Below are 25,256 nucleotides of genomic sequence, written 5' to 3'. Positions count from 1 at the left end.
TTAAGTTGTCGTGACGCATATGCAACCACCTTTCCTTCTTGCATCAATACACAGCCCAAGCCCACATGCAATGTGTCACTAAAAACCGTAAACTCCTTCCCAAGTTCTGGCTAAATCAACACAGCGGCTTCAGTTAAGACCTTCTTAAGCTTTCCAAAACTCTCTTGCTAGTTGTCCGTCCATTCAAACGATACCCCTTTCCTCAACAACTTAGTTAACGGTGAAGCAATTAATGAAAAGCCCTCAACAAACCGCCTATAGTACCCTACCAAGCCTAAAAAACTTCAGATTTCCCACACTGACTTGGGTGTTTTCCAGTCTAACACTGCTTTAATTTTTTGGGGATCCATCTTAATTCCTTTAGTTGACACCACATGCTAAAGAAAAGTAACCTCATTTAGCCAAAATTCACACTTACTGAATTTGGCATATAGCTGCTTCTCCCTCAAAGTCTGCAACACAATCCTTAAGTGTGCATCATGCCCATCCTCATCTCTTGAGTACACTAAAATGTCATCTATAAAACTACCACGAACCGATCCAGGTAGGGTTGGAAGACCCAATTCATAAGATCCATGAAAGCGGCAGGTGCGTTTGTCAGCCTGAATCGCATCACCAAGAATTCGTAGTGCCCATAACGAGTTCTGAAAGCCGTCTTATAAATATATGCCTCCTTAACCCTCAATTGGTGATACCTCAAATGCAGATCAATCTTTGAGAAAATGGAAGCTCCCCTAAAATGATAAAAAAGGTCATCGATTTTCGACAGAGGGTACTTATTTTTAATAGTTAACTTGTTCAGCTATCGGTAGTCTATGTAAATTCGCAATGTCCCATCTTTCTTCTTTACAAATAACACGAGTGCTCCCCACGGAGACACACTTGGTCAGATGAATCCTCAATCCAACAATTCCTGAATCTGTGCCTTAAGTTCTACAAACTCCTTCGGTGCCATTCGATAAGGGGCGATGGACACCGGAGCTGTACCAGGTAACAACTCGATTCCAAATTCTACTTCTCTGCTGGGCAGCAACCCTGGCAGCTCCTTGGTAAAAACATCAGGAAATTCTTTAACTGTTCTCAAATCCTTAACAATAGGGCTTTCAACCTCCGTATCGCTAATATAAGCCAAATAGGCTTCGCATCCCTTTTGTACCAACTTCTCAGCCCTTAATGCCAAAATCACATTCGATAGATAATTCCGGCATTCACAATCACCACCACCTCCTTATCCTCTGTCGTTCTTAACATCATTCGCTTTGCAGTGCAATCCAAGGTGGCTTAGTGTTTCACCAGCCAATTTATACCCAAGATTAAATCAAACTTGATAAATGGAAGTTCCATCAAAACAACTAAAAAGGTAACCCTTTGGACTTATAAGGGTACCTCCCTAAACAACTTATTCACTCCCACTGACTGACCTCACGGACTTATCACAGTAATCTCATTCGTAGTAATTTCAAACATATCACCTAAAGGTTCAGTCATATTGCAGGCAACATATAAATCAGTTGATCCAATATCAATCAATGTAGTGTAAGGTAACTCATGTATAAAGAACATACGTGTTATCACATCTGGGGCATCCCCGTCTTCTCGGTGACGAGCAGTATAAACTAAACCTGGCTATCTCGCCTCAGTATGGCCAGCATTTCTGACTAGTGCTCCACATCTACGTCCATTACCGTTACCGCCCCTGGCCTACCCTCGGCCCCTTGGCGATAGCTGACCACCCCTTGGTTGCTGAACACCACCTCGGCCCACGCTTGTCACCTGAACTGGCATTCTAGGGCAGCTCTTAATCCTATGCTCCTTAGATCCACAAGTTGGACAGGCTCTCGTCCTCTTCCAACGTTCGCCTACATGACCTTTCCCACAATCAGCACAAGGTGGCACTCCTGGCTTAACAGCAGGGGGCCCTACTCTAACTGGCCCATTAACTCTGGCCCTAGCTCTAGGCCTCTGTCCCACACCAGGAGTTTCAACTTCCCTTTTATTCTTACCCCTTTCTTTTTCCTGATTTAAGCGCTCAGTGTGTCCACCTCCTCTGCTATCTTTGCTTTCTCAACCAAGTCTGAGAAAACCCGCTCCCTTTTTTGGGGCTATCAATACTCTGAGGCTATCCCTAAGACCATCCTCAAACCTAATGCAACGCTCATAGTCCGTTGCCACCATAGCTCTTGCATACCTACTAAGGCGTAGAAATTTCACCTCATACTCTGCCACAGATTTGTTTCCCTGGGTCAGGTTCAGAAACTCCTTCCTTCTAGCATCCACATAACTCGAACCCACACACCTTCCTTGAAATGTAGTTTTGAAAAACTCCCAAGTGACCTACTCAGGTTGGGTGCCCTCTTTCACCATCAACCACCACTGGTAAGCTTCTTCCCTAAGTAATGACACTGCCCCTTTAACTTTTGTTCAGGTGAACAGTCCAAGTCTTCCATTATCGTTTTAGTGGCCTCCAACCAGTATTCAGCCATGTTAGGAGCCACACCAGCCATGCCCTTGAAGGACTCAACATGGACCCCCGATTTCCCGTGCCATTATTGGGCCCTGCAACCTTTTCCAAAATCCTCAACATTTCCTGCTACAATGCATCTTCCCCCACGGCCCGATCATACGGTCCAGTCCCAGCCACAGGTGAGGCCGGAGCCTCTTCAACCCCAACATTGGGCATATGACCCTATGCCGACGATTCAACCCTAACACTTCCGCGGCCACGGCTACGGCCTCTTGCACCTCTTTTATTACTCATCGTTGATTCATGTATTATTTGGATTAGAAGTTTAATGAAGTTTTAGTTAATTTCAATAATTAAACTGATGTTTTATGAAAGTACTAAAAAAAGGTTGTTTTCGTAAATCCTCTACAGTTTCAAGGTCCTACGGGCTTCAGTTTCAATCTAAAAACCTTAGTATAATCATCTAAAGTAACCCACTAACTATCTACAGTATATCAAATTAAACAAGCTTCATAGTAAAAGAACTTAGTTGGCTCGACATCGGAGGCTCGGTGTGCTGCACAATAAGATTTTTCTATCAAAACATTATGAATTTTTTTAAAAAAATAAAACCCAAATAATAAGGCCCACCTCACAGCCAGAGTTTTGCAACCTGGCCTCTAATACCACTAAATGTAACACCCCAAATTTGGCCCGGACGTTATGACCGAATCCAGCGTGTCACATTGAAGTGTTTTATTAAAAACCTTGTTTTCATTGAAAACCTTTCCTTAGAATGAAAAATCTTAACTACTTTGTAAAGTCTTTTTTCAGTTGCAGAAGCTTTATTTAAAACTTTAGTTGCGGAAATTTAGCTACGAAAACTGTAACATCTTGAAATAGGGCCTAAATGGAATAGTGGTTACAAAACCACAAATCTGAGGTAGAAAATTTTATTTCATTATTTTTTCTAGGTTCATGATATGATTGCATGATTGTGTGAAAATTTCGTGATGAAATTCTATGCATAAAGTGCTTAAGTTGAGATTAGGGACTAAATCGAATAATTTGCAAAACTTGCATTCTAAAAGTTTTTAGCATGAAATTGCTTTGGAATATTAATTAGGAGGGTTTAAATAACAATTTGACCAATTTTTAAGTTCATGGACAAAATAGGACATGGATGAAATTTTTGAAAGTTTAATAAGGAAGGGCATTTTGGTCATTTGGATATTAAACGAAATAAAAAGGGAAAAATAACACAAAATTCATCATCTTCTTCATTAGCACGAAATTTCAAGGGTTCTCCATAGCTAGGGTTTGTTTCAAGCTTTCAAGCTCCATAGTAAGTGATACCAAGCCCCATTTTTAATGTTCTTTATGTTTTCGGAGTCCCGGTAGCTCAATAAAGCTTATGCTAGCAATAATTTAAGTTAGGGTTCATATTTGGAAAAATACCCATAGGTGAAAAGTGTTTATTTTGATGCTTTATGATAGAATATGAGGTTTTAAATTATGTTAGACAACTTGTGCTACTCGATTTTAAGTGAAAACGAGTAAAAGGGCTTAATCGGTAAAAGTACCGAATAGTCATAAGTACATGTTAGAGTGTGAATTTGATGTTTCCGTAGAATAGAAAAATGATCAGCATGTCATAAAACATAAGAAAATAGGATGAAGTTTAAATTACGAGCCTTGGGGAAAAAGTGCAAATATGTGAAAGTTTAGGGGTAAAACTGTAATTTTTCCAAAGTTTGGGTCAAGGACTGTTTTGATAAATGTGAATATTAAATAAGTTAAATTTGCTATTACAGATCAAGAAGACCAAAATTCGGGAGTAGATTGGGGAAAAGAAAAAGTAAAGGACTAAATTGTAAAGTTTAGTCACATTTTGTATCGAGGTAAGTTTATAGTAAATAAATGCAATATTCTTTTATTTTACATTATTATTTTCAATTTCCTGCATTTATATACTTATTTTCTTTGAATATTTAAAGTCGAATTAAAGGCGAAGCGACAGAGAAAAAGCATTAGGAAGCCCCGTTTGAACCTTAGGAATGTTAGGATATTGGGGTTGATAGGACAAGACAGGACAGAAATAAGCCATGTAAGTCCATATCAGTTATATGGCTTTGGAGACAGGAATGAGCCATGTAAGCCTATATTATATATATATATATATGGCATTGGAGACAAGAATAATTCATGTAAGTCTATGTCAAAGACATGGCATTGGCAGGATATTGATAGACAAGAACCACCCTAGTATCCTTAGTATTCTGAGTGTTCAACGGGTCATTGTACACGTTAAATTACAATGAATTATCAGCAACAGGTAAGGTAGATTATATTTGTGAATAGTGAAAGGTCAGGTAAGAAAAAAGGTAAGTGAGTAAAGAAGAAGGTAGAAAATGAGAAGTAAAGAAAGTTTATGAAGCTAGGTGACATTATGTATAATTATTCATTATGTTGAATGTTGTAATTTATTTGCTTGTAAGCTTACTAAGCCTAGTGCTTACTCTCTTTATTTTCTTTTTCTTTTAGTTTTTATCAAGCCACTCAAGGATCGAAGGAAACGTCGGGGACCCGATCACACTATTGAAGAAATCACATTGGTATAGGTAGACGTTTCGTTTTGTGTATGGCATGTATAGGAACCTGGTTTCTTTTGATATGATATGATCAATGATTGATGTGTAAATACTTGCTAGTGATTAGCTAATATAGTGGCTGATGATATACATGTTAATAGTATGTATGATTAAGTAGTAACTATCACATGAAAACTAAGAAAAATGTGAAAGTAACTTAAAAATAGATTCAAGTATCAGAAATAACGGGAATTTGAAAAATCACAAGAAATTTTAGAGACATGGGTTGATACTGAATAATATATGAAATTAAAGCTCGTTGTGTCTATTTTCATATGAAATAAGCAAAACAGGTAAAGGTTTTGTATTTTATAGGGTATCTGAGTTTTGGTGAAATAGGGCCAGAGCGATTTCTGGATCCCCTATTTTAACTTTAGAAATTCGCCATAAATTTTAAAAAAATAATTAGGTGGTATACTTTATATGGTTAGAATCCTTATTGAATCTAGTTTTAATAGCAACAAATGGTATAGTCATATGATTTTTGTACAGAGAGAAAAGTTGTTCATAGTAAGTAGAGGCCAGTGTAGTCAAATTCTAAAATAGGGGTAACTTTAACTAATAAACTGTACTAATTGGCTAAGTCAAAAATTCTAGAAAAAAAGTAATAGATAGATATATGAGTCTAGTTTTAGGAAAAATTTACGGATCTTAATTTCAAGTTTTGAAACTCAATAAATGAATTTTTGAGAAACCATGACACAGAAAAATAGTTTATTCCGAAAATTAAAATAAGTGGTTTAGAGTGTTTAAAAGGTAAGATAAGTTTAGTAACACCTCAAGCTTGACTCCGGTGATGGTTTCGGGCATGGGGGTGTTACATTTATTGGTATCAGAGAAGGTTTAGTCGGTTCTCAGAACAGTTAGTGTGAGTAAAAGTCTAGTTATACATGCCATACCTGTATTTTGATAGTGTGACGACTCTTGATGATTTTTAGATATTTTGTTTTATAGTAAAGGATCCCGAGCGAGCTGGTGATGATGATGTAGAAAGTAATGCGCCTGCTCCTGCGGAAGGGGTAGCGCCATCTGAGAATAGGCCAGTAACAGTTAATCAGGGAGGAGTGACTCGAGAAGCTCTCTTCCAAGCTTTGAATGATTTATTTGCCGAGTTTGTTCGTACGAATCCGGCAGTTAGACCTCCACCCCCTCATGATTCTCAGGCTACCCATGTAGCTCAAGCTCCCTCAGTCACAGGTATAGTGATAAGAGAAAAGCCACCAGTTGATAGAATTAGGAAACAAGGGGCAAAAGAGTTCCGAGCAACAAAAGATGATGATGCAAAAAGAGTAGAATTTTGGTTAGAAAATACTATTAGAGTCTTTGACTAATTATCTTGTACACCCGAGGAATGTATGAAATGTGTAGTATCACTTCTTAGAGACTCAGCCTACTACTGGTGGAAGACACTTGTATCAGTTGTACCAAAGGAGAAGGTCACTTGGGATTTCTTTTAGGAGGAATTTCGTAAAAATTACATCAGTCAGAGGTTTATTGACCAGAAGAGAAAGGAATTCCTGGAATTGAAACAAGGTAATATGACAGTGACCGATTATGAGTGTGAATTTGTCAGGCTTAGTAAATATGCTCGAGAATGTGTGTCCATAGAGGCTATTATGTGTAAAAGGTTTGAGGATGGGTTAAATGATAATATCTGACTGTCAGTGGGTGTCCTATAAATAAAAGAGTTCGTTATTTTAGTTGAGAAAGCCTGTAAGGCAGAGGAGCTGCTAAAAAAAACAGGCAAAGTTGAGACAGAGACACAAGATACGAAGAAGAGACAGATGAGCAGGTCATTCCAAGCTACATCCAAAAGACCAAAGGAGTTTTCTACCAGATCTAGTTTCTCAGCCGGGTATTCTATTCAGAATAGAGGTAGCAGATTTAAGGATTCGAAGGCTCAGAACACCTCGACTGCGAGTGTAGGTAATGTTGGACAGGGTAGATCAGGGTGTTCACGGTGTGGTAGACTTCATTATGGTCCTTGTCAGGCAGGCGAAAATGTTTGTTATAAATGCGGTGCTCCAGATCATTTTGTACGAGAATGTCCAGAGGTGGGTAATCGAGAGATAACACAGAGTGCTAGATCCAGAAATGCTCCTACTAGAGGTAGATCATCGAGGCAACCGGGAGTAGGAGCAAGTAACAGAGGTACCTCAAGAGATTCGGCTGTGAGACCAGATGTTAGAGCCCCTGCAAGGACTTATGCTATTCGTGCACGCGAAGAGGCATCCTTCCCCGATGTGATTACGGGTATATTTTCTCTATATGATATTAATGTCATTGCTTTGATTGACCCCGGTTCAACTCATTCATATGTTTGCAAGAAATTGATGTCTAGTACAAGTATGCCTATAGAATCTATAGAATTTGTGATTAAAGTATCGAATCCATTAGGCAAGCATGTATTAGTAGATAAAGCAATTAAGGAACAAAAGTATTGCACTTGTGAAAGTACTATGGAATAGACATGGGGTAGACGAGGCTACATAGGAACTCGAAGAGGCTATGCAAAAACATTACCCAAATTCTTCACAGGTAAGATTTTCGGGGACGAAAATCCCTAATGGGGGGAGAAATGTAACATCCCGAAATAGGGCCTAAACGGAACAGTGGTTGCGAAACCACAAATCTGAGGTAGAAAAATTTATTTTATTATTATTTTGAGGTTCATGATATGATTGCATGATTGTGTGAAAATTTCGTGATGAAATTCTATGCATAAAGTGCTTAAGTTGAGATTAGGGACTAAATCGAATAATTTGCAAAACTTGCATTCTAGAATTTTTTAGTATGAAATTGCTTTGGAATATTAATTAGGAGGATTTAAATAACAATTTGACCAATTTATAAGTTCATGGACAAAATAGGACATGGATGGAATTTTTGAAAGTTTAATAAGGAAGGGCATTTTGGTCATTTGGATATTAAATGAAATAAAAAGGGAAAAATAACACAAAATTCATCATCTTCTTCATTATCACGAAATTTTAAGGGTTCTCCATAGCTAGGGTTTGTTTCAAGCTTTCAAGCTCCATAGTAAGTGATTCCAAGCCCCGTTTTTAATGTTCTTTACGTTTTCGAAGTCCCGGTAGCTCAATAAAGCTTATGCTAGCAATAATTTAAGTTAGGGTTCATATTTGGAAAAATACCCATAGGTGAAAAGTGTTTATTTTGATGCTTTATGATAAAATATGATGTTTTAAATTATGTTAGACAACTTGTGCTACTCGGTTTTAAGTGAAAACGAGTAAAAGGGCTTAATCGGTAAAAGTACCTAATAGTCATAAGTACATGTTAGAGTGTGAATTTGATGTTGTCATAGAAGGGAAAAATGATCAGCATGTCATAAAACATAAGAAAATAGGATGAAGTTTAAATTACGAGCCTTGGGAAAAAAGTACAAATATGTGAAAGTTTAGGGGCAAAAATGTAATTTTTCCAAAGTTTGGGTCAAGGATTGTTTTGATAAATGTGAATATTAAATAAATTAAATTTGCTATTATAGATCAAGAAGAGCGAAATTCGGGAGTAGATTGGGGAAAAGAAAAAGTAAAGGACTAAATTGTAAAGTTTAGTCACATTTTGTATCGGGGTAAGTTTATAGTAAATAAATGCAATATTCTTTTATTTTACATTATTATTGTCAATTTCCAGCATTTATATACTTATTTTCTTTGAATATTTAAAGTCGAATTAAAGGCGAAGTGACAGAGAAAAAGCATTAGGAAGCCCCGTTTGAACCTTAGGAATGTTAGGATATTGGGGTTGACAGGACAGGACAGGACAGAAATAAGCCATGTAAGTCCATATCAGTTACATGGCTTTGGAGACAGGAATGAGCCATGTAAGCCTATATTATATATATATATGGCATTGGAGATAGGAATAATTCATGTAAGTCTATGTCAAAGACATGGCATTGGCAGGATATTGATAGACAAGAACGACCCTAGTATCCTTAGTATTCCGAGTGGTTCAACGGGTCATTGTACACGTTAAATTACAGTGAATTATCAGCAACAGGTAAGGTAGATTATATTTGTGAATAGTGAAAGGTCAGGTAAGAAAGAAGGTAAGTGAGTAAAGAAGAAGGTAGAAAATGAGAAGTAAAGAAAGTTTATGAGGCTAGGTGACATTATGTATAATTATTCATTATGTTGAATGTTGTAATTTATTTGCTTGTAAGCTTACTAAGCCTAGTGCTTACTCTCTTTATTTTCTTTTTCTTTTAGTTTTTATCAAGCCACTCGGGGATCGAAGGAAACGTCGGAGACCCGATCACACTATCGAAGAAATCACATTGGTATAGTTAGACGTTTCGTTTTGTGTATGGCATGTATAGGAACTTGGTTTCTTTTGATATGATATGATCAATGAATGATGTGTAAATACTTTCTAGTGATTAGCTAATAGAGTGACTGATTATATATATGTTTAATAGTATGTATGATTAAGTAGTAACTATCACATGAAAACTAAGAAAAATGTGAAAGTAACTTAAAAACAGATTCAAGTATCAGAAATAATGGGATTTTGAAAAATCACAAGAAATTTTAGAGACATGGGTTGATGCTGAATAATATATGAAATTAAAGCTCGTTGTGTCTATTTTCATATGGAATAAGCAAAACAAGTAAAGGTTTTGTATTTTATAGGGTATCTGAGTTTTGGTGAAATAGGGCCAGAGCGATTTCTAGGTCCCCTGTTCCAAATTTAGAAATTCGCCATAAATTCTAAAACAATAATTAGGTGATGCACTTTATATGGTTAGAATAATTATTTAATCTAGTTTTAATAGAAACAAACGTTATGGTCATATGATTTTTGTACAGAGAGAAAAGTGGTTCGTAGTAAGTAGAGGTCAGTGCAGTCAAATTCTGAAATAGGGGTAACTTTAACTAATAAATTGTACTAATTGGATAAGTCAAAAATTCTAGAAAACAATTAGTAGATAGATATATGAGTCTAGTTTTAGTAAAAATTTAGAGATATTAATTTTGAGTTTTGAAACTCGATAAATGAATTTTTAAGCAACTATGACGCAGAAAAACAGTTTATTCTGAAAATTAAAATAAGTGGTTTAGAGTTGTTTAGAACGTAAGATAAGGTTAGTAACACCTCAAGCTTGACTCCGGTGACGGTGTCGGGAGTGGGGGTGTTACAGAAACATAGTATTTCAAAAACTATGGTTTAGGGAACCCATGTTCAACTTCTCACAAATATAATGCATAAAAATAATAATCCTAATTTGATCAATAACCACAGGGAGGGCCTTACTACAATCTAGTCTTAAATAACTTAATAAACTAGAAACTAGATGTTTTTTTTCAAAATAAAAATCAAGTCCAAGTCTTCTTGCTAGCTGCCCACCATGGAGTCCCTCCAACCGTTGATCCTCCTACTTAGCATCACCTGAGAAAAATAAAAGAGGGGGTGAGTTTTCGAAAACTCAGTGTGTACAACCCTCGAAGAGTCTTAAGCAATCATCAATCATCATAATGTCATACATGCAATGATGTGCAACCCGCCTCAATATTCCAACCGCTATACACCAACTCCGTCCCCCTGTACACATCATGTGGGGATATAAATATCATCCCACCCATCCGATACACATCAATGGTAGCCCGGTTGCGGTACTACCTTTATTGCAGCAAGCTACTAATCGCATATTGGGCTTAATAGCCATTGGTGGATCCACGGTTGTCAAGAAACCATGCAATCCTTATATGCTTCCTCCGTTTCATAATTCCTAACCCATATGCAGCCTAAACAGAATATCATATGAATACAGCAGATATACATGTAACATCCGTAAATATTACCTTCAACACATAGGGGTATTTTAGTCATTTCTTGCCCTTAGGGGCATTTAGATAATTTCTCTTTATTATGGGTTTATTACTTACCTTGGCTTGTTAACAAGTCTTCATTGGCTAAAGTGAACAGATACTATGCACCAAGTAGGATTCCAAAGAAGAGGAGGTGAGTCATTAAGACCGCTTAAGTACCAAGCTCTCCCTAGATCCAATCCTAGACATGCATATACCCATTGCCACACCTTAACCTTATAACTCGTCCACGGTCACAATCAATTAATTAATTAATTAATTAAGTTTTATGTCTGTTTAAGCAGTTATCAGATACTAGGCCCAAAAACCCCTTACGAAGCCCAAACAAGTCTACATACATGCATATGGCCCACTAGGTCCAATCTCATTCATATGGCCCCTTAGGCCCAAATCACATTCATATGGCCCATCGGCCCCAATCACATTCATAATCATGCTTTCATACAATTTCTCATCACTTAGTATCAAGTTTCCAATTTTTCCTATTATGAGCCCTACAGCCTATCGACCCATTTAGCCCATTTTGGCCCGGTTGGCCAATACACGGCCTAAGTCCATGGTATCGCTCATGGGGCCTCAGATCACCTATCAGTTCCCCCTTACGAGTGCTCGTGCACTCGTAGGTCTATTGTAGCCAAACTTCTAGCTTTTCGGCATTTCGACTTTTCGACATTTTAGGATTTCCCGATCTTCTATGTTTGTGCAGTGTATGTACACACCTGGTAAGAAAGCGTGCTGCTATCTCCCTAGCCATGAACCTACAATCGATGTCACTCAATGATTAATCACACATACTTATCGAATACATTCACCAAAATTCGAAATCTCACCTTAACCTTACCTGAAATGCCAAGTCTTAATAGCTTTTCTTTGATCACTAATCACGAGTACTTCCCAGATCTGCATTAACCTTTATCGTTAGAAAAGACATAATGGGTGACTTGTATCCCACATAAGTCACCCTTCCCTACTAAGGCCTATTCGGCCAATCCTTACCAAAGTGAAGTACACTTACCAAAGTCCCAACACTTAAGGAGCAAATCGGCAGAGATCTAAAAAACTGAGATTTGATACTAATCCCCTTCCCAAACCTATTTAGAAAGAGTAAGGGATAGGAGTAATTGGTACTAGCAAAAATAGTACACTAGAATCGATCGAAGTAGAGGGAGTAGTGGTGGCACAGAAGGTATTAGGCTTTTGAGATTTGTAGGGTGAAAAAGGTTATTCGGCACAAAGAAGAAGAGAAGAAGGAATCGACTACCAAAGGTGAGGCAAAAGAGAATTGAGAAGATAAAGGCAAGCAAATAGCAAGGAATTTGGCTTCTGAGCACTTAGACTGAAAAGTGTTTCGGCAGAAAAAAATGAAGAATTTGGCTAAAGGAAGGGAAATAGTTTCGTACCTACATATATAACTACCAAATTTCCTATCCCCAACTTCCCAATTTGGCTCCACCTCTCTTCACATCTCTCATCCCCTAATTTTTCTCCTTGATAATTCCTTAATCCCTTCCTTACATTTCTCCTTTTATCACTCCCTACAGAGTTCATATCCAATGCCACTACTGACTATCTATAGAGCAAAAATAAATCTCCTTTTGAGCAAGGAGGGATTCGAACCCCAAACCTCCTTGTCATGCATGTGACGCCACCTCTAGGCCCCACATGTGACGCCACTTTCTACTCCAACACAAGGTTTTTTTGTGTCCAAATCCTCTTTCATTTATTTACAAATCGACCTACTTGCCAACAAGGTTCTTTTGGTTATTAAACTATAATTTCCTTCACCCCTAAGTTCGAACCCCAAAACTAACCCAGGCCTATTTACGCATAATTAGCACTTAACTAGGAATATTAAGCACACATTTTATCAAAACTGAAATAATAAGAAAGTTTGAGATTTTAGGGCGTTACACCCGTATGGACACAGGGACACACTCATGTGTCTTCAACATGCTCGTGTCCTCAGGCCGTGTAACTCTTATTTATGATGTCAACAAAATAAATTGATTCACACGGCCAAGCCACACACCTATGTGCTAGGTTGTGTCCTACACATGGCTGAGACACATGGCCGGTCTCTGCTTGTGTAGCCAACACTTAGGCTATTTTCCAAGCATTATGTTGTCCTTAATTCTCTCTTATACTTATGCACATTATAGACACACATAATAACATCAATTTAATGGTTAATCATCCTTTAGTAAAATTCCGTTAAAGCATTTACATTTTTTCATACATATGTTTATTACCTTACTCATGTTACACCAAGTTAGACATTCCAATTCACATTCTACAATTTTCCATATTCAATCATTATCAACTTACTACCATGCCACACATTCATTCCATGACCACGACCGCCTCGAATGGTCTTAGAGCATTCATCATGTACATGTTTTATACTAATCATTCATAACAACCAATTATAAACACATCACAAACATCAACACATAGCAAGAATAATTAGGCTTACAAGCCATAACCATTTAAGCCAAATCTCATGGCCATATACAATAAATCAATATAAGCCAATACATTTGGCTAATCATAACAACATCTCACAAAAAAAAGTAGTCCTTATACATGCCACTCACTTGAAAGTATTTAATACACATATGACAATACTCCAGAGTTGTTGGCTTGGTAGTGTGACGCTGCCTCCGATGGTTTCCAACCCCAAGCTGGCCTGAGAACAATAAGGAAATGGAGATGAAGGAGTAAGCTTAAAGCTTAGTAAGTCCATATGAAAATAATAAGCAAATTATCAACATGATTCCATGAAAATGTAATCATAATTACACTTTTGCTGATTTTTTGATCATGTTGTTATTTTAAACATGTAAATTATGACCCATAATTATTGTTTTACAATTTTTAATGATTTTCCAAAATCAGAACAGGGGATTCCAAAATAATTCTGAACCTGTCTCACAAAAATCCAATTATCACAGAATTATGAAATTCTTTTGCCTTCACTGTTTCATTTATGAGAAAATAAACTCATTAATATTTAATCCTAGATCTTATTCAACCTCTAATTTAATTTCTACCATATTTGGTGATTTTTCAAAATCACACAACTACTGCTGTCCAAAATTGTTTTGTTACAAAATTTCACTTTTACATAATTTCACTTACTCCATTCTATCTTACCAAAACATTCACTCAACTATCGAGCACATTATTCACAATTTTTCACATAGATATACTTGCACTTATTCATCACATAGTCATGTACATATGTATTGTCACTTAGTAAATTTCCTGTTGAACTCATCGGAATAATAACAGTGATAAACCAGAACATATACATATTTCTATCCCATGCTTAGCACATTTTATGGATGATTTTTCCTTCAAATTGGTGAATTCGATGCTCTTAATGTCTCAATTTCACGTTTTATACTTAGTTGAGCATAGGAGAATGAAAGGAACAAGAAACGGGCCAGAAACAAAGAAAATGGTTCGACATACGAAATCAACACCGTCTGGACTTCCTCACACAGGTAGACCACACGGCTGCGTCCCTTTGCCATGGTCAAAGCACGATTTACACGGGTAGATCACACGCCCGTGCCCATTTAACATCCTTGACCATGGCCTTAAGTAACCGTACACGGGCGTGTCCCTGCCAAGCCCAAGTTTAGTCCAATTCGAAAAGGGCCAATTTTGAGGTCCAAAGCCTATAAATACACCCTAGAAGAGGAGAAGAAGGAGGAGGCACAGAAGGAGGCAAGGAATTGCTCAAGGAAAGCCGATCGATCCATCTCAGAAGCTGGATTCACCATCAAGCCTATTTGAGATGTTTTCTTTCATTAGTATGAACTAAAACCCCTAAATATTTAAGGGGAACGAAACCTAAGACGAATCTTGTTATTATTATCTGAATTGAATGATAAATATTTGAATTGTTCTTAATTATGTGTTCTTAATTCTTGTTTTGATATTCTAGGATATTGATTCAAGTTAAGCTCTTATTCAGAGGAGTAATAGACCTTGTCTAAGAGTAAATTTGTCATAATTAAGTGGAGTTGGTTGCGTGCCTAGAGATAGGGTGACAAGATTTTTCCAGATTAGGATGAAACCTAATAAGGGGATCCATAGATCGAGTTAATGCAACCTTAGGGCGTTAATTAGAAAGAGATTTCAATTATTCAAATTAGGGTTAGACGTTAATAGTCTCGAGAGAGATAATAATATAACTTAGGGATCTCTGCGGAACAAGTTGAATGAATAAATATCAAATAACAAGTGAAGTCTAGGTGGATTTTTCCTTAGGTATTGTCTTAATCAATCGATTTTCCAAAAAGTATTTTCCCCAAATTTCTTTTCTGTGATTTCTTAGTTTAGTTAATTAGTTAGATAAACAAAACCCTTTTATTTTTAGGCTAGATAATAAAAATAAAGTTGATAATAGTACTTTTAGTTCCTTTGGGTTTGATAATCTGGTCTTGTTAAAGCTATACTACTGTTCGATAGGTACACTTGCCTTCATCATGATAATAGTTAGTTTCAAGAATGACTCATTATAAATATTTAAAACCTATCACGAATATCACGTATCAAGTTTTTGGCGTCGTTGCCGGGGAACTAAGATATTACGAACACTCGATTTATATTACTTTAGCCATTTACTTTTACTGCAATTTAAATTTTATTCTAATTTTTGTTACTAATTCTTCTTTTTCCCTTTTTCTGGCAGGGTCTTATAGTTTATGACTAGAAGAAACCCGTCAGGACCATTACTTTTTGACAGTGAGATCGATCGCACAGTTCGCATAAACTAAAAAGAAATAAGGTGAAGCTTAAGATACACAGAGAATGAGCAAGAGGACGATATTCAAGCCATAACCAAGGAGATGGCTGAAAATCAGGAAAACCTAATACCTCCTACGATTGCTGTTAATCTAGTAAATCAGAATCCTACTCTGCGCACTATGTATGATTATGCTAAACCTTCTCTAATAGGAACTGAGTCAAGTATAGTTAGACCTGCTATTGCTACAAATAATTTTGAACTGAAACGTAACACAATTCAAATGATACAATAGTTTGTTCAGTTTGATGGTTTGCAGTACGAGGATCCCAATGCTCACTTGGCAAATTTCCTAGAATTTTGCGATACCTTTAAAATTAATGGAATTTCTGATGACGCCATCCGCCTTCGGTTGTTTCCTTTTTCGTTAAGGAATAAGGCCAAACAATGGTTGAACTCATTACCACGAGGGTCAATCACTACTTGGGAACAAATGACAGAAAAGTTTTTATTAAAATATATTCCGCCGGCTAAAACAGCTAAATTACGTAATGATATCTCTTCTTTTGTGCAGATGGATTTAGAGACACTCTACGATGCATGGGAGAGATACAAAGACCTTTTGTGAAGATGCCCTCACAATGGGTTACCACTCTGGCTACAGGTTCAAACATTCCATGATGGCCTGAATACTTAGGCTCGACAAATGGTTGACGCAGCTACTGGCGGAACCATCAATAATAAAACACCTGAAGATGCCTATGAATTTATAGAGGAGATGTCACTGAATAACTTTCAGTGCCAGGTCATGAGGACAAATCCAACGAGAACAACCAGCATTTATAACATCGATTCGATCACCATGCTCTCTAATTAGGTAGAACTCTTCTTACTAGAACTCTTCAATAAGAAAATTGATGGTTTTCTTAGTTCTTCACAGGTTCACCCAGTAATGCAGTGCGAAGCAAATGGAGGTGGATCAACAGTTAAGAATACCCACCTTATGGCCACAACACGGAGAACGAGCAGTTAAATTACATGGGTAACAATCCTCGATCTCAAAACAATCCTTATAGCAATACTTACAATGCAGGTTGGAGGAATCACCCAAATTTTTCATGGGGAGGCCAAGGAAATCAGAAACCACCACCCCCTCCAGGCTTTCAGTAACCACCATACCAGCGGGAGGAAAAGCCGAACCTTGAGGAGATGATAACAAAATTTATCTTGGTGTTAGAAACTCGTTTTTAGAATACCAAAACAACACTCAAAAATCAATAAGCATCAATCTAGGGGCTCGAAACTCAAATTGGACAGCTCGCCAAATTGATTTCCGAATGACCACAAAGCCAAACAACACTAAATCAATCCAAAGGAGCAACTCAAAGCAATTGCCATTCAAGAGGAGGAAGGGTTAGTGGCAAAACCAATGCCAGAACCGGTGGTAAGCGAAGGTAAGAATGAGATAGGCCAAAACGAACAAAAATAAGTAAGTATAGAATATAAACCTCGTGTGCCATACCCAAATGCAACAAGGAAAGACCGCTCAGACGAACAATTTGGTAAATTTCTTAAACTTTTAAAGAAACTACATATTAACTTACCATTTATTGAAGCACTTTCGAAGATGCCAAACGTAGTCAAATTTTTAAAGGAGCTTCTAGCAAATAAACGAAAGTTAGATGAAAGGTTGCATGTGGAGCTGAACGCAGTTTGCTTAGCCATTTTGCAGAATAAGCTGGCCAACAAATTAAAAGATCCAGGAAGTTTTACAATTCCTTGCTTAATTGGTAACTTAGATGTTAATAATGCGTTGGCTGATATAGGGGCTAGTATTAATGTTATGCCTTACGAATTGTTTAAGCAACTAGTCTAGGGAAACCCAAACAAACTAGGATGAGCATTCAATTAGCAGATAAAACTGTCAGATTTCCTAGGGGTATTATTGAAGATGTACTCATTAAAATTGACAAATTTATATTCCTAGTTAATTTTGTTGTTTTAGACATAGAGGAGGATAGTAACGTTCCCTTAATTTTGGGAAGACCCTTTTTAGCAACTGCTAGAACAGTTATTGATGTTGGCACAGGTGAACTCGTACTTCGTGTAGGAGACAAAACAATCACCCTTCAAGCTCGCAACCCGAACAACACATAGAAAATTGAAGGTGATTGTACAAATTGTTGTACCAATACTGATCATACAATGCAACCTATTTTACAGGAAAAAAGTTTGAAGGACACACATAAGCCATGTTCAATCCACAACAAAGGATCTATCTATGAAGAACGAAGGCTACAAATCAATGAGTTAGATGAACGCCTAACATTTAAACCAAGAAAACACGATAAACCGAAACTATGCCACGTAACCTCACCAAATCAAATTAAAGTTGGAGACAATGTACTACTAGATGCAGCAGATCCTCGCATTACCACTCTTGAATCAAATGAAGAAATTCCTCTTACAGTACTTAGCATTTTTCCATACGGTACAGTCGAGGTAAGTCATCCCAAATTCGGAACGTTCAAGGTAAACAATACTTGACTTAAACTTTATGTTGAAGAGATTGATTGCAGGGATGAGGAGTATAAACTCCTTGAACCACCATGATCACACACCAGAGAGGTAAGTTGAGTTTAGACTATAAATAAGCGCTTCTCGGGAGGCAACCCGAGCACTAACAGAATTATTTTCTTTAAATTTTAGTTTTTAACATCTAACATACTTACCGAATCAAGGAACGTAGGCTTTCTAAAGATCACACGGCCAGGAACACGGGCGTGCCTTAGGCCGTCTGAAGACAAGGCGAAATTTTCCCCAACACAGGATGCGATAAGTCACCACGACTGTGCCTTAGAACCGTGGGCAAACCTACCAAAACAACATGCTCATGTCTTAGAACCGTGGTTGAACCTGAGAAAATAGCACTAGCATTCGCCATGCCCGTGTCTAGAACCCATGGTCGAACCTGTCAGATTAACACGGCGTGGGCCTACATACACGGGTGTGGGAGAAGTGAACGAAGACAGACATGGCCATGCGACACGGCCGTGTGTACCCACACGCCCAAGGAACACGTGCGTGGGCCAAATGTCAGACGCGCCCAAATTCAAAATTCGCGAATCACACGGGCAAAAATTGTGAAACACGGGCGTGTCCCCTTGCCGTGTGTCCCAAAATCTATGAATACCATTCACTATTCATCATCTTCTTCACCCAAAATTTCTAACCCTAGCCACTGCAAGTCCACACGGTCTCCCTACCACGCCCGTGCGCCGCCTCTAGCTCCATTTTCGACACCCATTCTCATCCTTTTAGCGTTTGTTTACTCTTTTCTCTCTATTTTCTTAATCCCTTTTACTAATTTTATGATTCTTATGGTTTTATTTGGAAAATTTTTTATCTATATTCATAGATCTCTCTATATTCATGCTTATACATTTATTCTTTTCCATTTAGTCAATGCTTTGTAATACATTCTTTCTTTTTGTGTGTTCCCATAAGAGTCTAGTTCAGTCATTTTATGTTGAAAATAATCATGCTTTTATTATGTCTATTGCTATATAAACTTCTATCATTTAGATTAAACTGCTGAGTATTGTTGGTTGGACTGGTTAGTTTAACTATATTCATGATTACTTCTTGAGTTAATTAGTTATGCTATATTATTTGTTCTTCTTCCAAGTATACCATGTCAAGCTCACGTGGCAAGAAAACTACCGTTCTCGCTTCGAAAAAACAGAAAGGGGCGTCTTCCTCGGGCTCTACCGTAGAAATTCGCCACTCATACCTCCAATTTTTACCCGGTAATCAGGAGGAACTATTCACAATCCAACGGGCCCGACCTTTAGGTGTGGGCCACTGCATTGACTGGACAACGCTTGAACAAGTCCAGTTGGCTGACGATGAACAAGCACTCCTGACAACCGATCCATGAGACGTCTTCTTTGCGATCATCAAGCCAACATACCTTGAGCTCATACTTGAACTTTGCTGACATTCCATGTTCAAGAAGTCATGACCAACTTTGATGATCCTAGAACAGTCCAGTTCCGTCTCGGTGATTTAGTCCACCAGTTGAGTGTGCCCGAGTTCAGTATAGCTTTGGGCCTATACACAGAGGAGTTCATGAATGAGAACAACCTCGACACCCTCTGTCACCACATCCACTACTCTCCCCTGAAGTACTGGTACACTTTGGTCCCCGGTTCAGCCACCTACGACCTAAGCCACTCCAAGGATTTGGCTCTCTCTCCCTCCTAAGGTACCTACATGCCATATTGGCACACACTTTGACAGGACGTCGAGAGAGCACCGACGTCATCAACATTCACGACACCTACTTTCTATGGAGCATGGAAAATGGGTATGTACTCGACCTCACCTACTTTATTGCCTTCGCCATTCGCCAACAGACAGAGTGGCATCAAAGAGGGGTCATCTCCATTCGCCCCTACATGACTCTACTGGCACGGCACTTCGGGTTCCTCAACACAGCAGCCCAATCATCCTCCCTTTCTCATATTGGCCAGATGTCCCCACAAGGCATCTCGAGCATGCTTAGTGTGAGGATGATCGAGAAGCGTCGAGGAACCCACCCTCCTCAGTATTGCCTCACCCAATCAGTCGAGGAGAGAGACCCTGAGGACATTACTGATGATGTCCCTCCATGTCATGAGGACCCACCGTCTCTGCCACCACCAGCCTCTCATCCAGTTCATGCGGCAGCTTCATACGCTAACATCTTTGAGCGCCTTACGCGATTCGAGCAACAGTGTTTTCAGCGCTTCGATAACATTGATGCTATTTTACAGCAGATTTGTCAGCACTTCCACATCTCATCGCCACCCCCATCTCACGAACCACCTAGCGATGAAGATGTTTAAAAACTTTTATTTATTATTTTATGTTTTTATTTTTATTCTATTTTAAGACTACCTTTTATTTTTTTCTTTAAGCTTATTCCTATTAGATTTTATAATTTTTATTTTACAATTATCAATTTCGGCTATTCCATTACAAGTAATTATGCTTCCTTATATTTCCTAAAAAGTTCCTAATTCTGTCACAGTTATAAAGAGCTCCTCAGCTCATCATCGCATAGGAACTAAAAACTCCACCGGGAAAGGTTCTCCACGACTGTCATGTCCTGCTCGACCACGACCATAGCTACGACCAGATATAATATTCTTTTGGCATAGGACTTATAGACTAATGAACCTCTACCACCACCAGAGTATCCTCCTCTACTCTCACGCCGATTATTCTCCAAAACTCCAGTTCATGGAATTCATTCATCATTCAGGAAGTTTCACTTATCTCCCTATCTTATGATTATAAATCTATCTTTTTCAATATATCTACCTTTGTACATTGAGGGCAATGTACATCTTAAGTGTGGAGGGTCTTTTATATCAGAAAAATCCCTGAATTTCATTTTATTCTCATGTGATCTTCTCATATCATTATTAGAATGAATTCCAATTAGTCTATAATGTTTATTGATATATCTTGAATTAAAACATAAGAATTTATGCATTGATTGTTTAAACTTTAAGACATTAAAGAATCAAGCATGATAAGTTGATTTTTGAAGAATTAAAAACTTTTAGGTTGTTTCCCTAAGTTTAGGTACTATATTGAGTTGGAATTCACAAGTTTAAACATCAAAAAGCCATAATTTTTGTGAGATCTTGAGCCTTTAGAGCATCTATTATTTCTTTCATGCTTGACTATGCATGTTAAGACCACAGAGTGCACCACTATTCCCAATTCCAAAACCTGTGATACTACACGGTATCGGAGAAGCTGAGTTGAAACTGAAATTGAACTTGCATGATCATGAACATGTACAACATCTCTTTCATTTTCCTTTGTTTTATTCTCTTCGTCGCCATGGCCCTGTTGGGTGTTATTTAGGTGAGGCTTGGTGTAATGAGAAGTGACAAACGTATCTACCAACAACGTAGCAATCGCGGATACCATCGCGACTAATCCAGCAAATGGAAACTTCCCCCAAGGGTTTTCATTGAGGCAAGGAGATGTCAAGTTCTCAGTAGCATCAGGGAGAACATGGATAAACCCAGTGGACAATATGACACCGGCCGCAAAAGCTTTGATGACGAAGAAAATGTCCTTTTTAGGACGTAAAGCATCGATAGTTTTCCCTAGTAGCGGAAAACAAACACCGATGGCTCCAGCTACAAGAATCGAAACTATAGCGGCCATCTTGTATTTCAAAGCTAGTGCCTTGTTCCGATCTTCATCCTCGGATTCACATGTGTAGTATCCTCGTACCAATGGAGAAAACAAGATGAAAAAGAAGCAAAGAAATGTGAAGAGTTGGGTTTGGTTGAATTTGATCATGGTTGGAAAACTATGAAAGGGATTGAAGGGGAAGTAAAAAAGGAAGCGTTTTATAGTGGGGCATTGAGAGCATGGAAGTGTTGTAGCATTTGGATTTTGTAAATGATGGAAGGATAATGAGGTCATATTTTCTTTAGATAAAAGAGGAAGTGTTTAGAATTGTTTGGGAAGATGGAGAGGTGTTTATAGAATGTCAACATAACAAATATATATTAAGGAAATTCAAAACCTTCCCTATATATGTTACCGGCCACGCTTAAATTCGTTACCTTCCAAGTATTATTTGGCCATCATTTTTTCCAAAGAAGATCAATTTATATGAAAACAATAAAGTTAAAATATTTGTTCTATAATTCCAAAGAAGATCAATTTATATGAAATCATAAAAGTTAAATTTGTTACCGTAATCTTTTGAAATAAGAAAAACCTCAGTTGTAATGTTAGCGAACGACATTTCTAAACTCTAATAAGTTGTGGAAAACTAAAGGTATTCATAAGTCAGGTTAAGTTAGACTTAATTAAAAATTTAGGCCCGTTTATTAGGTTCAAGTCCGACTCGATCCGAAAAATAGACTTAAAACTTTCTCTAAGCTCGATTTATATAAAAATGCTAAAATTCGGATTTAGCCCACCCGTATTAATTTTTTTATATTATTTTAAAAATAAATATTTCTAAACAAATTGAAAATAAATTTTAAAAAATATGTATACTTAAATAATATAAAGATAGATGCAACTTAATAAACAAATACCTTAAATAATAACAACATTATCAAAAGCCTCTAAAATAATAACAAAATTAACAATAAAACAAATTTTTATACAATATCTAAATAATAACAACAAAATAGTAGTAAAATAGAGAGAAAATAACAAGAAAATAGCATTAAAAAACAAAAAAATAGATTTTTTTGTCCTTAAGTAAATTCGGGTTAGGCCCAAGCAAAAAATATCTTACCCAAGATCCCGCTCATTTAAAACGGACTTTATTTTTTTGTCCAAACTCATTTTTCAAGTCTATATTGTATCCACACCCTCTCACATTTCAGTCATACCTTCTAATTCCTTCTAATTCGGCCATGAAAAGGTCTATCGAAAGCAATTACTCATTTTTGTTTCTATTTGTTAATTAATGCTATCCCATGCATGCATGCAACTTAGCTTATCGTCTTCAGGTAGGTTCATTTTATCTGAAAAAATTAAAATATGCTCTAACTCATATATTTGAAAGTTGACATCTAATAAATATGTAAAAACATATAATATTTTGTGTATTTAAAAAAAAAACCCCAATTTTTATATGTATGTGGTTTTATGCATAGACATACTAATATTACAAATAAAATAAATAAATAAAAACAATTGGGACATATATATATTGTGTTATTTAGCTACAAAAAAATACCTTATTTGAAGGTATAAAATATAGGAAGTAAATAGTAAATTATAGAAAGAGAGTTTGGGCATAGAATGATCAAGTGTTAGAAATGTGTTGTCCACGCTACAACAAATAAAACGGCTGCTAAAATCTGTACATGCAGAAGGAAAAATATAGTGGAGTTGATGATGATGAACTGATGATATATATACATGTCTCATCATTCATCATATAGCAAACCGCCAGACCATTATTCTTCCCACCACCACCATCATCATCAAGAATCTATCCTACATCCCAGTTGATACCTTAAAACACATCATTCCAGCCACCTGAGGAAAGGTGCCCCATTATCTGAATTGTATGATAAATATTTGACTTGTTCTTAATTATGTGTTCTTAATTCTTGTTTTAATATTCCAGGATATTGATTCAAGTTAAGCTCTTATTCAGAGGAGGAATAAACCCTGTCTAAGAGTAAATTTGTCATAATTAAGCGGAGTTGGTTGCGCGCCTAGAGATAGGGTGACAAGATTACGCAGGATTAGGGTGAAACCTAAAAAAGGGATCCACAGATCGAGTTAATGCAACCCTAGGGCGTTAATTTGAAAGAGATTTCAATTATTCAAACTAGGGTTAGATGTTGTTAGTCTTGAGAGAGATAATAATATAACCTAGGGATCTCTACGGAACAAGTTGAATGACTAAATTGTCCGATTCAGAGTCAAATAACTAGTGAAGTCTAGGTGGATTTTTCTTTAGGTATTATCTTAATCAATCGATTTTCCAAAAAGTATTTTCCCCAAATTTCTTTTCTGTGATTTCTTAGTTTAGTTAATTAGTTAGATAAAAAAAACCCTTTTATTTTTATGCTAGATAATAAAAAGAAAGTTGATACTAATACTTTTAGTTCCTTTGGGTTCGATAATCCGGTCTTCCTAAATCTATACTACTGTTTGATAGGTACACTTGCCTTCATCGTGATAATAGTTAGTTTCAAGAACGATTCATTATAAATATTTAAAACCTGTCACGAATATCACGTATCAAACAAATGCCCGGTGGCCTGTGCATATACCATCCTTGTAACCAAAGCTCTCGTGTACGCATAGTAGCCTGCACTTAGTACTACACATGTGACCTATCAATCTGGTACACATAGTAACCTGCACTTAGTACTACATACGTGACTTATCCATCTGATACATGTAGTAGCCTGCACTTAGTACTACACACGTGATCGAATTTAACGGGTACGCATAGTAGCCTGCACTTAGTACTACACATGCGACCTATCAATCCGGTACACGTAGTAGCCTGCATTTAGTACTAAACACGTGACCTAACCATCTGATACACGTAGTAGGCTGCACTTAGTACTATACACATGATCGAAACTATCAGGTACGCATAGTAGCTTGCACTTAGTACTACACATGTGGCCTAACAATCTGGTACACGTAGTAGCTTGCACTTAGTACTACACATGTAACCTAAAACTGTCTTAAACACATAGTAGCCTGCACATAGTACTACACATGTGTTCTCACAATAGATCATTCGTATCTCTTCTATTCCGAAGGGTCAATCTGGAAATTCTTCACTTTTCAACATTTTACTAACTCGTTCTTAGTCAATCCCAATTCGTAGTTTACATCAATTGATCATTCTATAGGCAGCCACATCTCATATAGTAACAAAAGATAATAACATAAAAATAATCGAAATATTATTTACATACATACTTACTCATTTCAAAGAAATATCATATTCTATCAAACTTCCAAACCTTTACCGGACGTAC

The 25,256-nt window shown here is 37.2% G+C and overlaps 1 protein-coding gene and 1 non-coding gene across 2 annotated transcripts; both read right to left on the bottom strand.

Moving 5' to 3' along the window:
* Positions 1-1,701: 1,701 nt before the first annotated feature.
* LOC107956380 (zinc transporter 1-like) lies at positions 1,702-22,074 on the bottom strand. Its single transcript, XM_016892068.1, has 2 exons — positions 21,457-22,074; positions 1,702-1,962 (listed from the first exon to the last, which is right to left on the bottom strand). Exons 1-2 carry the CDS (start codon positions 22,072-22,074, stop codon positions 1,702-1,704), a joined length of 879 nt encoding a protein of 292 aa, XP_016747557.1.
* Positions 16,247-16,353, bottom strand: LOC121203836 (small nucleolar RNA R71). Its single transcript, XR_005898771.1, has one exon. It is a non-coding gene; the product is annotated as a small nucleolar RNA R71 (small nucleolar RNA).
* Positions 22,075-25,256: the final 3,182 nt, after the last annotated feature.

This window comes from Gossypium hirsutum, chromosome A07 (assembly GCF_007990345.1).
Source record: "Gossypium hirsutum isolate 1008001.06 chromosome A07, Gossypium_hirsutum_v2.1, whole genome shotgun sequence".
Classification (NCBI taxonomy): Eukaryota; Viridiplantae; Streptophyta; class Magnoliopsida; order Malvales; family Malvaceae; genus Gossypium; species Gossypium hirsutum.
Note: the sequence above shows the minus strand (reverse complement) of the source record. Positions and strands in the feature narration are given on the sequence as shown.

Coding starts and splice junctions, on each gene's coding strand:
- LOC107956380 (XM_016892068.1), bottom strand. CDS start 22,074: ATGATCAAATTCAACCAAACCCAACTCTTCACATTTCTTTGCTTCTTT. Junction 1,963..21,456: donor GAATAGTGGTGCACTCTGTG/GTCTTAACATGC, acceptor GGTGTGGGACAG/AGGCCTAGAGCTAGGGCCAG.